The 14508-nt window shown below is 48.5% G+C and overlaps 6 protein-coding genes across 10 annotated transcripts in view; 2 read left to right on the top strand and 4 right to left on the bottom strand.

Moving 5' to 3' along the window:
- Positions 1 to 14508, bottom strand: part of LOC120960153 (probable citrate synthase 2, mitochondrial) — a 106390-nt gene that overhangs the window by 32273 nt on the left and 59609 nt on the right. The window lies entirely within an intron of this gene.
- On the bottom strand, positions 99 to 1223 carry LOC120960155 (uncharacterized). Its single transcript, XM_040384152.2, has 2 exons — positions 865 to 1223; positions 99 to 796 (listed from the first exon to the last, which is right to left on the bottom strand). Exons 1-2 carry the CDS (start codon positions 1153 to 1155, stop codon positions 227 to 229), a joined length of 861 nt encoding a protein of 286 aa, XP_040240086.2. The 5' UTR covers positions 1156 to 1223; the 3' UTR covers positions 99 to 226.
- LOC120960156 (transmembrane protein 222) lies at positions 2251 to 3284 on the top strand. Its single transcript, XM_040384153.2, has 2 exons — positions 2251 to 2360; positions 2431 to 3284. The coding sequence occupies exons 1-2, from the start codon at positions 2260 to 2262 to the stop codon at positions 3023 to 3025; spliced, it is 696 nt and encodes a 231-aa protein (XP_040240087.2). The 5' UTR covers positions 2251 to 2259; the 3' UTR covers positions 3026 to 3284.
- LOC120960157 (RNA polymerase II transcriptional coactivator) lies at positions 3235 to 3877 on the bottom strand. The gene is made up of 2 exons (XM_040384154.2): positions 3693 to 3877; positions 3235 to 3617 (listed from the first exon to the last, which is right to left on the bottom strand). Exons 1-2 carry the CDS (start codon positions 3747 to 3749, stop codon positions 3357 to 3359), a joined length of 318 nt encoding a protein of 105 aa, XP_040240088.1. The 5' UTR covers positions 3750 to 3877; the 3' UTR covers positions 3235 to 3356.
- LOC120956985 (mucin-5AC-like) lies at positions 4086 to 6465 on the bottom strand. The gene is made up of 2 exons (XM_040378871.2): positions 6063 to 6465; positions 4086 to 5747 (listed from the first exon to the last, which is right to left on the bottom strand). Exons 1-2 carry the CDS (start codon positions 6147 to 6149, stop codon positions 4248 to 4250), a joined length of 1587 nt encoding a protein of 528 aa, XP_040234805.2. The 5' UTR covers positions 6150 to 6465; the 3' UTR covers positions 4086 to 4247.
- Positions 6768 to 13553, top strand: LOC120956986 (glutamate--cysteine ligase regulatory subunit). Of its 5 annotated transcripts, none has more exons than XM_040378874.2 (4): positions 6768 to 6897; positions 8031 to 8257; positions 11409 to 12015; positions 12088 to 13553. In XM_040378874.2, the coding sequence occupies exons 2-4, from the start codon at positions 8153 to 8155 to the stop codon at positions 12228 to 12230; spliced, it is 855 nt and encodes a 284-aa protein (XP_040234808.2). In that variant the 5' UTR covers positions 6768 to 6897; positions 8031 to 8152; the 3' UTR covers positions 12231 to 13553. The 5 variants fall into 5 exon arrangements, with proteins under 5 accessions (XP_040234808.2, XP_040234810.2, XP_040234811.2 ...); XM_040378876.2 differs by lacking the exon at positions 6768 to 6897 and adding an exon at positions 7547 to 7729; XM_040378877.2 differs by lacking the exon at positions 6768 to 6897 and adding an exon at positions 7547 to 7759.

Here is a 14508-nt window from a genome sequence, read left to right as displayed (position 1 = left end):
CGTCAATGCGCATGTTTATACACCACGGCTGGAGAGTTGACAAGCGAAGGACGTGTGCCATACGCAAGGTGCATCGAAACGTTTGTTGTTTTCCAACAATTGCTTGATTTATTGCGTTTTTTTACAGACCTTCATCGCCAAAAACTCAAAAACTTTAAAATATTCAACAGAAAAGGTAGCCATTGCTTTTAGATACGCATCAATGCCGTGAATCGTTAAACATCTCTCACTTCTTGTAGATGCGAACCAGCTGTCCCTGTTCGTCGTACGTGTAGACCGGATCGCGGATAGGATCCACCGGTGAGTACTTCAGCTGGGCGGAAAACCCATTCACCTGACGATCCTCATCCGTGACCATGGTACTGTAGATGACGCGCTGCAGGGTGTTGTCCGGTGCCAGAATGTAGTACTGCCCGGAGAATGCGTTGGAAACGGCCACCACCGTACGTCCGGCGTCATCCTCGTCGTAGTCATCGTCGCCTTCGTCTTGCGGCACCTGAGGCTGCTCAGTGGTAGCGGGTAGCTCTTCCGGCTGCTGCTGCTCTTCTTCCTGCTCCGGTGGACCGTAGGTTTCAGCCGGCACAGCTTGCGGTTGCTGAGCCACCTGTTGCTGGAATACAGGTCCTCGTACGGCCGGCAGGGCACGAAGTTGTCCACTCACCGGGAACAGTGGACGCTGGGCAATGTTGGCGGGAAGCGGACGATTTACGACCTGCTGACGGAGATTGGCACGCTGCTGGAAGTCTTTGCGTTGGTCCGACGGGAGTCCTTGTACCTTGAGTGGATCCAGATCCGCCTGTCGATTAGAAAAAGTTAGTATTCGATGATCGATTCATTTTGAAATTAATCCACCGTAAAGATTACCTGCTCGGTGGTCGTCGTTGTGACCGGAGTCGTCTGCGTCACTGGTTCAACGGTGGTGGTTGTAACGGGCACCTGCTCTTGGGCGATCTGACGCCCTGCAAACTGTACGTTTTCGCGAGTAATTTGTACCTCAACACGGCGAGGCTGCGGTTGGAGCAACAGCAACGGTGCACCGTATTCCGTTGGCAAGCGGAACTGTGCCCCTTCCGGGCGCCATCCGGATGCAGGATAGGGGGCTTCGGCGGCTACCGAGACGACCAGAACGGCTACTAGCGCTACGTATCGATGCATTGTCAGTTGTGGAAGGATTATCTTACTCTGCTGCGATCCAGCGAAGACTGATGTTGGTTCTGAACAATAACTAGACTTTTATATTTTGAAATCTCATTAATAGGCAATCGCGTCCGAGCCCCGTGCACAAGGTAGGTCAGTGTGTAATCCACGTCAAAGTCATTCGGAAGAACTCGACGACGTCGCTGCTTGCTGCTGTAAACATTTGAGGGCTAAATCAATCTTCCTGATTAATATGCACCTTGGGTGCGGGCGTGCGTCTGAAGAAGACTTCAATAGCACAACACCACCACCAACCGCCAGCCCATGGACATGGGCTAACGCAACACTCTCTGTAGCCCAATGTATGCATGCTCCTGTTTCGCGCCAGCAAAACAATGCATCACCCCGCGCCAATATTTACCAGCTTCGCATATAGATCATCTTGGCGCAAGAAGCCGATGTAATTGTTGCAATTTCAAAAAGATCGCGTACCGCCATTAAGCAATGGTTTTTACTATTTTGAATGGCGCTAAAACTTCTTTCTAGCGCTAGACGACACAGTTGGTAACGACCCGATCGTGCTCTTCCGAAGGTTTTGCTTCCTTCTCGCCGCTGGACGCGGCATCGCGTTTGCGTTGAGATGGGCACTGCATTAAAAATGCATTAGGAGAACTTGACCTCCGAAAAGAGCGGCGTGTCATATCTGCCGAACGTGTCCTTTCTGATGGTGAAGAATTGATAATTCATCAAAATATTCCTTACACCGTGCGACCGAGCCCGGTATGGGGCGATCGTGTGGGTGTAGGTAATAATTCAACCCCACGGCGATGACCGGGACTTCATCAGTATGCAGCACACGCTTCGATTGTGCGTGCGGAGTGTGACTCCCCCCGATACGGTATGGTGGGGATCTGTTCGGGAGCTTACGAGCAAAGCAGAGTCGCAGGTGACTCATAACAAAAATGACTGGTTTTTGTACAATCAGTCGTTCCAAAATAAGCAGTTTAGTTTGTTTTTATGTCCACACGAAAACAGCGTAAAAATAACGGTCAAAAACTAATTCAAATGGCACGCATCACTCTGGAAGTAATGCACTCGCGCTTGTAAACAGCGCTAATCGAAATGTCAAATGCGAAAGAGCAAACCACAACAAAACAAATCTTTTTCTACCGATTTCGTTTATCTATTTTCTCTGCAAGAAAGTTAATTTTGTGCAACAAAAGGTACAATTTCGGGTAGAAACCTGCGCAACTTATTCCACTAAACCGCGTTACTCTCTTCGAACGATTCCAGTATACGATTGAAACCCACACCAAAGCGTAATATGTCCCTGCATAGCGATACATCCGAGGATTTATCGCGCAACTCGGCCGAGATGGAACTGCTGCCCCCGATCAACTTTGCCGATGACAAATATCCGTACTGCATCGTCTGGACCCCGATCCCGGTGCTAACCTGGTTCTTCCCGTTCATCGGACACATGGGCATCGCCATGTCGAACGGCGTGATACGCGACTTTGCCGGGCCGTACTTCGTGTCGGAGGACAATATGGGGTTCGGCCGGCCGACACGCTACCTGCGGCTGCATCCGGCGAACGCGTTCGGCGGCACCCAGAACTGGGACGAATCGGTAATCAAAGCGTCGGCCACGTACGGTGCGCGAATGCACAACCTGTTTTGCGACAACTGCCATTCGCACGTGGGCATGGCGCTGGCCCTGATGCGCTACAAAGAGTACACCAACTGGAACATGGTGGTGCTGGCGTTTTGGATGTTTTTCAGGGGCAAGTACGTCGGGCTGCGCGGTTTCATCAAGACTTGGCTGCCGTTCCTAATTATACTGACTATTTGCGCACTGGTTGCGATGTACTCTAAGTGGACTATCTAAGCAGGGTGGCCTGGGGGCGACACACCGGGGTTTCGGATGGACGGGGACGATCGTATGTGCCGATTATTATTAAATTTCATTCCTTTAGGACCGTCGGTGCTCCTTGGGGGACACTATGGCGCAGCAGGAAGCCGACAACTTACTTCATTAGGCATAAAGATGTGTAACTGAATGTGTGTAATATGAACGAATATATCTATAAACCCAGCTATGGACGCCTGCGACCACGCAGAAGAGCTGTAATTTATTAACAAAACAATCGGACGATCTTACATTGGTGTGCTTTTTTGCTTGAGAAAAAAGGGGAACGGGAGGAATTGAGCGCGAAGCTTTAGAACTTCTTGATCTGCTCGTTGATGGCGTCCGCGTGCTCGAGCAACGTTTTCCACTGTGGTACCGTCAGGCTGATGCCCTTCTTGGAAGGCAAATCCTGCCCATCCTTGCTGTAGTACTCCCGGATGCCCACGTACACCTTGCCCTTGAACTCGTTCACCGTGATCTTGCGATTTTTGTCCAGCTCGAACACATTCGGATCCTTGCCGGGCGTGGAGGCAGCTTTCTCCGTCGACTTTGGCTTCTTTGCCGGCGTACGCTGGGTAAACAATGGGAATAATGTGAGAATGCGTCGCAAGAAAACGTGCGGTGAACAGGGAAGAACGGGTCTTACATCTTCGAAACTGGTATCGGAATCTGTGGAGCTTTCCTGTTTCTTGGTTTTGGGCATTTTGAGCAAGATTTGTTGCGGTTCGGCAAGTTTTCCTTGGTATCCGGAGAATTGAGCGCGTTTTTACACAATGGTGGTGTGTGGTTTTCGTTGCACAGTTTTCCGCTTTTTGTCCAACGCAACTGTTGACAGCAGGCAAGAAATGGTGAATTATGGCCAAAAAATGACATACACTATTCCACTGTGCCTCGTTTGAAATGTGGACGGTTATTCAGCAGAAATCGTTACGCTGAATAAAACCGCTATCTGTGGTTGGAAATCAAATTCTTTTCGTGAAGAAATTAAATTTCCTTACAATTTCAAGCTTAAACAATATGAAACGAAATATCTCCGTTTAGGAACAAAATCAATATTTTTATTGGGGACGAATAAACACAATTGTTTGGAATAGAATTACTAACTACAGTTTTATGCAACATAAACAAGCAGAGCGCCATGCGTACGGGTGTGTATGGGTTTTACAAAAATACGATTTCTTCAACAGACTCCGTGTTGTATCTATCTCTTGCTTATATACGATGCACTCGTTGATCGCTGAATCAAACCAGCACCCGCAGGGCGTCCGGATGACGACGTCGGCGGTTTCGGAATGGATCTTCCGCCCGCTGTGGTTGTACCACCCGTCGATGCTAACGATTTGCGTTGACTGGACAGTGATGCGATAGAGCCGCTCGGTGGCTTTTTCAGCCCTCCTCCAACCGTGGACTGCTGTGCGCCTGTGGACAATCCCGGTGATCGCACCATTCCCGCGGGTTTGCGCAAGGCAGCGACGGATTTTACCTGCGCTACGGACGGTCTCGGTGTGTCTGCACGTCCGGCCAAGCTGCCAATCGACAACCTCGGCCCAGACGATGGAAGCGAAGAGGCGGAGGATGTTTTTTTCGGCACCCCAACGTCGGCCGGGGTGCGTTTTCGATCGATGCTTAGCAGTGAGCTGGAACGGGGCTGAGCAAACTTCGGTGTCATCGTAAGGAAAGACTTCCTCGACACGGCGGACGCGTGCTGGGGCGTAATGGTGCGCCCGAAACCGTTCGTTAGGTCTTGCGTAGTGTTGCTTTTCATCAGCAGCAGCGCTATATCGATCTGGCAGCGTGCCTCCTGCAGGCAGTTGATCACGTTCCGGTCTCGATCGTGCTGCGTGTCGGTGGCTGCTCCCGCTGCTGCCACCACTGCCTCGACTGGCCTTTCGTTGGGGCTCGAGGTGACGAGCGTTTTCATCGCCTCGTATGCATTGTCGTCCGCCACGCTGGTCTGGGCGGGACTGAGAACCGCATCCACTACCGGTTTGTTGGCCGGATGGTCGGTACTCACCAGGTCGTGCGTTTTATTGTTTATTCCCACACTCTCGGCCGATGTGTTGGATCTGGATTCTGGACGGCTGGACGACGCGCTGCTCCCCGCGACCGGTTCGTCCTTTTCCAACTCTTTGGTGCTTGTTTCGATGCCTCCATCATCCTCCACGGTGTCATCCAGTCCGCCGACCGGAGCGACCGACTCGATTCGCGACGAAAATTTCCCCTCGGCCGGTGGCGTCGAGAAGGGTTTCTTGATCGTCAGCCCCGGGCTAACGACGTTCATCTTCACGCGGGGGGATTTCAGGGGCGAATGAAGCATCGCCTGCTCCTTCCCCTCCTTCACCTGCCGTATGCTGGCCTCGTAGTAGTCGAGCAGGTTCGCGAGCATCGCCTTCGAGACGAGCGCGCAGCTTTCCGACACATCCGGCAGCAGGTTGGAGGAAGCGTTGTTTTTACACTTGGAAAACACCTTCGGGCCCGTCCCTTGCACCTCCCAGAAGGAGCTTTCCTGGTCGGTTTTCTCGGGGCAGCTGCACCGCAACAGCTCGTAGCTCAGCTCCGCCCTCATGCCGGACCGGTTGCATTTGACCGTGATCGTCAGATTGTCGGCATTGCTCTTCTCCGTCTCAAAGTCCAGGTACTGCAACCGGAGGCCCATCGATTTCAGCAAGAGCGTCAAGTTGATTGCGTCAATATCGAGTGGCTAAAAATGGAGAACCAAAAGGGGTTGCCGTCAAGCAAATATTAATAAGAAAAAAAAGCTGCAAAGTGTGAACAATGTCGAAAATCGCTGAGGTTTAGGGGAACACGAATGCACGAACACACGCACGCACGCAACAAAAGTGGTGATGTCCTTTTTCGGAGCGTACTGTGGACCGGTCGCTGCGCATACTAATTAACAGTACCGTTTGGCGCACTACGCTCCATGGCAGGGTAGTGTTTGTTGCACCAAAATGAAGTAAAATTAAATGAAATACTAAAAATCAGTGTTTCAACGTTTGTGACACTTTTAACTGACCTTTGCTCGTTCCAGCTCGGTCCCTTTCTTCTGCACCTCGATCCATCGGTTGATCAAGTCCGGCAGCTTTACATTGCTCGTCGCCATTGTACTTTTCTCCAGAACGCTCCCGGCTTCACTTCCACAGCTACAGCAGCAGTTCGCACTAATTTAATCGCAAATTGGGGCAACTATTTTACCGACGGCTGCAACTCACAAGCAACAAAATCTACTAGGGCCGCTTAGAAAAACCGATCGGCAGAGTCTTGGTCTCACCACTCGTTACTGTCTGCCCATTGCCGACTGTTTGCTGCTGAAAGACAAGTTCATCGATGGCAGGACGGAGCAACGATCATTTTGTTCCCGGCGGTATCGGTAAACAGATTAGCGAAAGGCGGTTCAAAGATGAGCGAACCGTTCGGCGGCACCAATTTCATCGCATTTCATCGCATTTTCTCGTCCCACACACATGGGATGAAAGGAATGGAAGAAATGGCCAAAAATAGGAATCAATTTGATTTGAGGCATCTAAAGCAGTTTACAAAACCGAAGAAATTCAATTTGTAGACCAACAAATGTTTGTTTTAAAGCATATTGTTTGTTATTTCAAATCAAAATCCTTTCTCGACCTGAAGTGAGCATAAAAAGCTTATTTTGGTCGACTTCGTCATTGAAATTGCCCAGTGTGCACTTTCGGCGCAGCAGCACACACCTGTCATTTGTGACATTTCGGCGAATCAGTTTTGATGCTCGCTCCCTCACGAAAACAACCTGTCTCTGCGGCGACTGCTCCCTGCTAATTAGTTTTCTACTTAAACAAACCAAGTGTGGAGTTTAGGTCGGGTGTAAATTTCAGGTAAAACGTGCAAATTGTGATGTTGGGTGTGTGTTGTCCCGGCACGGGTTGGCGAATATGTGCGTGAAGTGCGCTTGTAGCCCGGGTGACCCGTATGTTTTGTTTATATCCAGTGTCCGTGTGCCGTGTGTTTGACCCTCGTTGCCGCCCATATATCTAACCCTTTGGTGCCACGTCAAGCAGAAACATTGCGATAGTCTTGCGAAATCTGCTGGCCTAGAATGAGAAATCGGCCTAGAACGGAATTCATGAATTCTTAATTCTTTCGTGATGCTTGACGAGCTTCCCATGGGTGGAAAATTACCACGTGGGCTTTAGAGATAATGTCAAAAATCTACGCTCAGGGGAGATATTTTGAGCTACGTTTGTTGATGTAAAATGGAGTGATGTTTTCTATCGAATTTCACTGGTGCATAGTGCAATAATTCAGTTTTTTTATGGGAAATAAAACAGTAAAGAAAGCGTAGCAAAATGTAAAATATCGTCCAGAGAGGTGTAGAACAAAAATGTTCATTGTTTCAACAAACGGCACTGATAACACTTGAAGGCGTGCATCTTTGCGTGTCTGCGTGCTAGACAAACAGAACACATGGTTGCTGCTGCTGCTGCGTACGCAATCAGTCGCGCATTTGCTGCGTGTGTGTGTTGGTGGTAATGCCTGAATAAAGTTGTGGTTAGCAGCGTAGCTCGTGTTTAGTACTTAACTAACATTCATTGCGGCCGGAGCGCAGTGTCTCGTTTCTATCAATACGCGAACAACTTCCCCTTCCCTGCGAAGACGAAGAAATTCAATACCGTCGTCCCATTCAAACGCAAGCCAACCCCAGATAAGGTGTCGTCATCCCTCGTTCTACATTCCGCGGTAATCGCGGTAAACATTGTTCTCGGTATTGTTCGCTATTGTGTGAATGTTTGTGTGGCTGTGAGTGTGTGTGTGTACGGAGCAGTTGTACTGACAGCTGGTTCCGGTGTGTGTGTAGGGGAGTTTACTAGCATGCAATGATCATCGGTCAAGGCCAACTGTTGTGTGTTGGTCTGGCGCGGGCGCCTTGTTTCATGTCGTGCAATTGCGAACCCCGAATTGATTGATGAATTCGATGGTAGACGGCTAATCGTTTGTTCGGTTTTTCCAGTGCGCATTTCCAGCCCGCCCCCTGTTACAACGAAGCGTCCCCTCCGGTCCCGGTGGCATAGAAAATCCAGGCTTCAATTGGCTTCAAAAGGAAGAACGCAACAGCAGCACGACAAAAGCAACATGTTGTCGCACTTGTTGAAGGATACCAGCGTGATCGTCAGCACCGGCAACGTGCTGAATGTAAGCGAATTGCGCAAGAAGGCCGGCCAGAAACCGACCGATGAGGTAAGGAAATAAAGGGGTAGGAAAGGTGGGGTTGTGCGGGGGTTTCGGGGGGAGGGCTGTAATTCGAGCGCGTTCGAGTTCAGACTGGTCGATTGATTTCACATTTTATATTGTAAATATTTACCCGATTTCGACCCGCCGTGTGTGGAATGTAGTAGTTGCCGCTTCCGGTTCAAGGTCGTCCGGCGATGAGCAGTGGAATTTGTGTGCAAATTCCACCCAACCGTCGGTATGGATTTTGTTGATAGTTAAAGAGAATTGACCTATAGCATTGTGTATTGGGTATTAAAACTTTAATATCGCCTAGAAAGCAGGTATAGTTTATAGTTTAATTGGAATCTAGCATTGCACCCAAAACTATGAATAATTAAAAGGTAGCTAAACTTCTTCATAACTTCCTTTTTAGAGACAGACCGCTTGACCACTCTAGTCCTTATACTTCAAAAGCTATAATTTATTGACGCGAAGGTCATATCTAGCAGTCAATGTTCTGCCCATCCCAATAGTCCATCTAGAGAATACCCCCTTAAGAGTGTTGTGGTCACGATGACTTGCAGAAACGACGCGTTCGGTGGCCATCGTCAGGTCAGAACGCGTATATCGAGCAGATGATGTCATCATGTGCCACAACACAATAGCAACTACACTGGCTACTTGAACCTGGCACACACAGAGACACAGAAGCACCGGAATGCACGTGTTATTTTTGGCGTGTTATCTTATCGAAAGGGAAACACATGCCATACAATCTGGCAAGCCGACCACACAGACACACACATTATCGATTCAGGGGACGGGGGTGAATGGAACGGTGCCAAACATCGGTGGCCATTAGAAGCAGTTTATGTCGTCATCGATGCCTGACCGAACCGAACAAGCTTTGGTCATGGACAATCGATCAGCAGCTGTGGAACGGGAAAGAACGTTTTAGAAGAAGCTCCAAAGCTATTTCGTTGATAGTTGGATGAAAATGTAACTCTCAAGTTTTCTTTTAAATTTAAATCCAAAGCGAAAATCAACGAACCAGAGGAAAGAGTAGAGTTAAGTCGCAAGCATGCAAACAAGATGAAATCCTTCACTTCACAATTTCCGGCATCATCGGATGTTACCGCAAACATCCGGCAGGGGATGAATTCTTGGAACCGTAAAATTACACTCTCCTATCGTAGCACAAGCTCGTCCTTGGTTGGTATGTGCAAAGAGACGGAGAAAATTATGTTATTTTCTGAAAGGATGTTGCCTTGGCTCCATTCTTCCCTAAGAACATAGCAGGAAATGTGTAGCTCATTTGTGTGGCGGATGCAATGCGGGATTGCAGAACTTTCAAAGAGCTCTCTTGTACAAAGAGCATTCAAAGCAGTGTGCATACAAACAAGCTCTTTCTAAGTGCATCCTATTGCCTGCCATGTGCCGTGGGTTGTTGAATGTTCCAGTTCACTCCAGAAGCTAGTAAGCGCCAGCAGGCAAAAACGTGACGATCCATTTCAAATGCACGCTATTTACGGAATAAGTACACCGTGTGAAGGAGAAACGAGGGAAAAAGAACAGACAAAAGCTTCGCGGAACGTAATGATAAGACAAGCAAAGGGACAAGATATGATGCGCGGTGGAGAAGATATGATATGAAACGGGACGTGCGTAATTGTGCTAGGAAATGACATCCATCAGCTCTGTATTTGTTTGGACTGGATAAATGTAACACAATTTTGTGTCTTAGATGCATTCCACTCTCTTGTAGTTTCTGTTTCTACGACAAAAACCCAAGGAAAATCTGCTACACACGACGAATGGTAACTGCCTATGCAAAAGGGAAGGAACAAGTGGACCAATTTCGCTTGACATGGCAGCTTGTAACAACACCATATTTACCTTCTAACGATTGTTTCGTCTCTCTAATATAACATTTTGTGTATTTCTAGCGCCAAGAAAATTGTCGAAAGCAAGGGCGGAAAAGCAAAAGTTTGGATGTAATTATGCCGCACGTGGGGGAAACGAAACAAAAATGGGTCAAAAACTGTCGTCTCCGTCGGTTCGTTCGGTACGGAGTTTATAAAAATAAAATAAACAACAATCCCAAATGAGTAATTTCCGCTCCGACGTGTTCGGTAGCCGGGCGGCTCGTGGATTGGTTGTAGATGGGTCGTTGTTGGGTGGTGTGTAATGCACTCAGCAACAACAGATTTGTCTTTAGTCGCGATGGTGTGTGCCGGCGTCTCTGTGGGGAAGCGTTTTTAGAAAAGCGGTGCGATAACAGACGGAAAAAGTGAGCTGCCTCACGGTCAGTTAGAGGTTAGATGGCACGGTGGATGGTTTTTGTTTCTACCTCTCTAAATGCGTAACCCCCAACGATCAACCCGTGCCTCAATCGCTTTATTATTTAATCGAGAACAATCACTTGAAGCACGTTGTTGGCTGCAAATTTAAATGCTGATGCTTGTGTCAGCATTTTGTTCGATCGGTGTGTAACAAATTGACATCGTTTTAATTTGCCCCGCTGCTCTTCCATGCATTCCCCTTCCTGGTTTTGGTACGTGTTATGAGGAATAGAAACACCAACGTGTTGTTACAAACGATATTTGATCTTTTCGCTTCGGCGGCGGTGCATGTTTTTGCTCACATTTCGCTCAGCAGTGTTGCGCAACTGCCCCGGCAACGAAGAATTTCAAGTGTCAATCCGTGTCGATGCAAACGATGAACGATTTGTCATTTCGTGGGGTGGGCAGTTGCAGCCCCAGGTGTTCCATTTTGCATGCCATTTGAAATACATTTTTCAAAATTAGTACAACATTTCGTTTGGCCAGCTAGCTAGAACAAATCGCGCCATGCTTGGGCAGGAAAGGGAAATGGGCCGTTCCACAAACCGATTTTCTCCACCGAAAGGTCATCGATTCAACTGGTTCGCGCTCGCGTTGGGGGGGGGGGGGGGGGGAATCTGGTTTTAAAATATTGCCCGGTTTATTTATATCGCTCAAACACACGGAGGCAACCAACTGATGCGTGTGCTCCATGCTCGAAACTTGTGCCGTGATTGACAGCACTGACCCATTAGCTGTTCGTGGTGGGCCCGTTGCCAAAACACGTTCCGGGGCGCTCCTCCTTTACTCCTCCATTAATACCTTCCTTTTCGAATTCGCAATTTCCCTCGTTCCAGCTGACGGACTGTCTCCGCTCGACGTTTGGCGAAGCGGACGTAACCGAGCTGCCCCCGAACCGGCGGCTCATCACACGCCGCAACAACGATCTGCTGGAAAAGGTGAAGGAGCATCCGCGGGCGGACATCAAGATTGGGGCCAAAATTTTCCTGAACCGTTTCTCCGAACCGGCGCTAACCGAGGCGGTGGAGAAGCTGTTCGAGACGCTGAACGTGTCCTACCTGGACAACCTCATACTGGCCTACCATCCGACGGGAGCATCGGTGGTCGGCAACGGCAACGGCGGTACGCCGGAGCCCGGCGAAGAAGAGGAAGAGCAGGAGGTGAAGGAGGGAGTGATCGAGTGGGCGGTCGGTAGTGACAATGCGGTGGGCAACTTGAAGAAGCTCTGGTCGCTGCTGGAACGGTACGCAGGGGATGGAAAGATTGGCCAGCTCGGCATTGCCGATCTGGATGCGGACTCGCTCAAGGAGCTGTACGATGCGTCCACGGTGCATCCGTCGATTGCGCAGATCAACCTGGCGGCGTGCTGTGTCGTGCCGCCGCAGCTGCAGGCGTACTGCAATCAGAACGAAATTCAGCTACTAACGCACAGTGACCCGCAGGGTAAGTGTTTGACGCTGTCTAGAGATTGCCTTTGATGCTTTATAATGTCCGCTTTATTCTCTTTGCTTGTAGAACTACTCCCACGGGAAGTGCTGGACGAGCTGGACCTGGCAAGCTACGGAGCCGGCTGGACGTCCCGCTACCAGGTGCACATCAAGTGCCGTGGTGTACTCGCCGCCAAAGGGTTCATCGTCAGTCTGGATCGTTCGAATTGAGCGGCTCGCGGATAGACAACATCTGCCACCGGATTGCCATTCCGCAGGGGCTCCTAATATAAAGGGGGAGCATCGACGGATCGACGACACTGCTGGACAGTTCCGTTTCACTGAGATGCACACACACACACATACAAACAAGCGCACACACACACTGCTCGGGCACAAGAATTCCTCTATCAGCCCCACAACTATGCCACTGTGCGAGTGCGTGTGTGTGTGTGCTGTGGGAGTCTGCGGTACCGTCCCTTAGACGAGTTCACTTAATATTCAGGTCGATGTGTAGTAGTAGTGCTCTCTGGGCGAGGGTATTCATTGATGTTTAGAACCGATTTTCTACAGAAAAAAAAACAAAACTTAACAAAAGCAACAGCAACAAATGCACTTAACAGAAAACATTCGATGTTAACAGTAGTGTGTAAGGGGGAAGCGACGACGGACCGCGGGTAGGCGACAGGACGGACGAACACGGACGAAGTATTGCCAGCTTTTACAGGATGAGGCTTAGTTGTGTAGTTGTGTAGTGATGTGTAATAGAAACCAGAAAAGACATGAACGCTTTTTAGACGTAAGGTTATGCACAAGGGGGTGGGGGGGGGAGGTGCAAACCTTCGCTTACTTTCTTTCCAATCGGATCGCGCGCGCCGCCTTTTTACGAAGAGGACAAACGAAATAGAGACAGCGAGAGAGATAGGGAGACCAGAATATGTTTCCGTAGTTGTGTATCGCTTTTATAACTATCTAGTAGTAATTATTATTGTTACACAGAGGAAAGCAAGTGGACGAAAGGTGTTTTTGTTTGTTTGTTGTTCATGCACTGGTGGGTGGTCACGGGCGCTCTATAGCGAGCTGTCCTCGTCTAAAGAATGTAGCATGCAAATGTGCCTGAAAGAAGCGAGCAACCGTTTTTATTCCCTTTTTCGGCTGCGTGCTACACCATATTAACGGCAAGAAGGGTTGTGTGTACGGTAGGAGGAAGGCCATGCTGTCTTTACGATGTGATTATTATGATACGATGTGCAAATAATTGTTAGTGTTTTAGGTGTGTGTGTGTGTGCGTGGTATACAAACAATCAGCCAGGACGAACTAGCACCGCACAGCGCACGGCAGCTTCTTGTCTCCCAGAGACGCCATGGACACACAACAAGCACACACATAGAAACACACACAAACACGCTTATTATACGTTTCGGTTGCAACAATTTCAACAACGGGCAATCGTTCAAACTATTGCTAGGTGCAATACGAGGGCAACACATGGAAGGATATCTTAAAAAAATAAAAAATATTGATCCGTCTTGTGGATATATTTGTGTAAATAATGCTGATGTTTGGTTTTTTTTATTGTTTTTAAATAATATTAGATTGTTTAGAAAAACGTCATTTTTATATTTGTTAAATTTTCTTGTATCATTTCTTTGCAGCGTGAATTAGTCCCCAGGTTACGGTATACAAATAACGAATCAAACGAATTTAAAGCCAAACTCCCTTACAATCCTGAAAGGAACTCTTTTCTTCGAATTATGCCGCAAAGCTGGGGGTTAAAGAGCGAGTCGCATTTTTATTGTTACTTTATTGCGTACGCTCAATCGCTTCCCATTTATCCCGTTCTGTTGTGGCGTTCAGAGAAGAACCGAAGTAAAAACCGCGCCAACATCCAAATATCGATCGAACAAATTCCGACAAAATGCATACTCACACCAAGTGTGTGTGAGAGAGAGAGCACATTGGTGCATAAAAAAGGACAAACCGAAGGGAAGGGCCTCTGCCGGGAAGGAATGGAAAGGATGATATACGTTTCATTCATTCGCCGATCCCATTCATCAAACCGGTATTGAGTGCCTTTGATTTTCGGAGACATGGGACTTGGGGTCTGGCCCGTCTGGCTTCTATTTGTCCCCCCTTTTTTGCGCGACAGGATGCTTCTTGCGTTCCGACGGACAGTAAGCGACATCTGTCTGGCTTTCGATTTGAAAAAGGCTGGTACTACCCGTCGTCCGCTGCAGGATTATGATGAATTCCGGCATGATGTGTATTTAAATCTTATGCGCTGTCAATGGTTGCTTAAAGACAGCGCTCGTCTGGCATTGCCGAAGCGGGAGATTTATGGGCAATTCGCGGTAAAATAGCGATGCTGACAGCCGGCTTAAATTATTGAGTCTCGTCAGTGGTTTGGCTTAGGCAAAAAACCCAATGTACAATGCAAAGCTTGCATATTAAAATAAGATGTAGAGGGAATTTGGAGTCAGTGATGAGTGGTTGTGTTAATCTTTCATC

This window comes from Anopheles coluzzii, chromosome 3 (genome assembly GCF_943734685.1).
Source record: "Anopheles coluzzii chromosome 3, AcolN3, whole genome shotgun sequence".
Lineage (NCBI taxonomy): Eukaryota > Metazoa > Arthropoda > Insecta > Diptera > Culicidae > Anopheles > Anopheles coluzzii.
Note: the sequence above shows the minus strand (reverse complement) of the source record. Positions and strands in the feature narration are given on the sequence as shown.

What these genes read in the sequence shown, in the direction of transcription:
- LOC120960155 (XM_040384152.2), bottom strand. Translation starts at nt 1,155, where the DNA reads ATGCATCGATACGTAGCGCTAGTAGCCGTTCTGGTCGTCTCGGTAGCC. An exon ending in CAACGACGACCACCGAGCAG is followed by an intron (nt 797 to 864) that starts GTAATCTTTACG and finishes TCTAATCGACAG; the next exon opens with GCGGATCTGGATCCACTCAA.
- LOC120960156 (XM_040384153.2), top strand. Translation starts at nt 2,260, where the DNA reads ATGTCAAATGCGAAAGAGCAAACCACAACAAAACAAATCTTTTTCTAC. An exon ending in TTAATTTTGTGCAACAAAAG is followed by an intron (nt 2,361 to 2,430) that starts GTACAATTTCGG and finishes GAACGATTCCAG; the next exon opens with TATACGATTGAAACCCACAC.
- LOC120960157 (XM_040384154.2), bottom strand. Translation starts at nt 3,749, where the DNA reads ATGCCCAAAACCAAGAAACAGGAAAGCTCCACAGATTCCGATACCAGT. An exon ending in CCGATACCAGTTTCGAAGAT is followed by an intron (nt 3,618 to 3,692) that starts GTAAGACCCGTT and finishes TTGTTTACCCAG; the next exon opens with CGTACGCCGGCAAAGAAGCC.
- LOC120956985 (XM_040378871.2), bottom strand. Translation starts at nt 6,149, where the DNA reads ATGGCGACGAGCAATGTAAAGCTGCCGGACTTGATCAACCGATGGATC. An exon ending in CCGAGCTGGAACGAGCAAAG is followed by an intron (nt 5,748 to 6,062) that starts GTCAGTTAAAAG and finishes CTCCATTTTTAG; the next exon opens with CCACTCGATATTGACGCAAT.
- LOC120956986 (XM_040378874.2), top strand. Translation starts at nt 8,153, where the DNA reads ATGTTGTCGCACTTGTTGAAGGATACCAGCGTGATCGTCAGCACCGGC. An exon ending in GCCAGAAACCGACCGATGAG is followed by an intron (nt 8,258 to 11,408) that starts GTAAGGAAATAA and finishes CCCTCGTTCCAG; the next exon opens with CTGACGGACTGTCTCCGCTC. An exon ending in AACGCACAGTGACCCGCAGG is followed by an intron (nt 12,016 to 12,087) that starts GTAAGTGTTTGA and finishes CTTTGCTTGTAG; the next exon opens with AACTACTCCCACGGGAAGTG.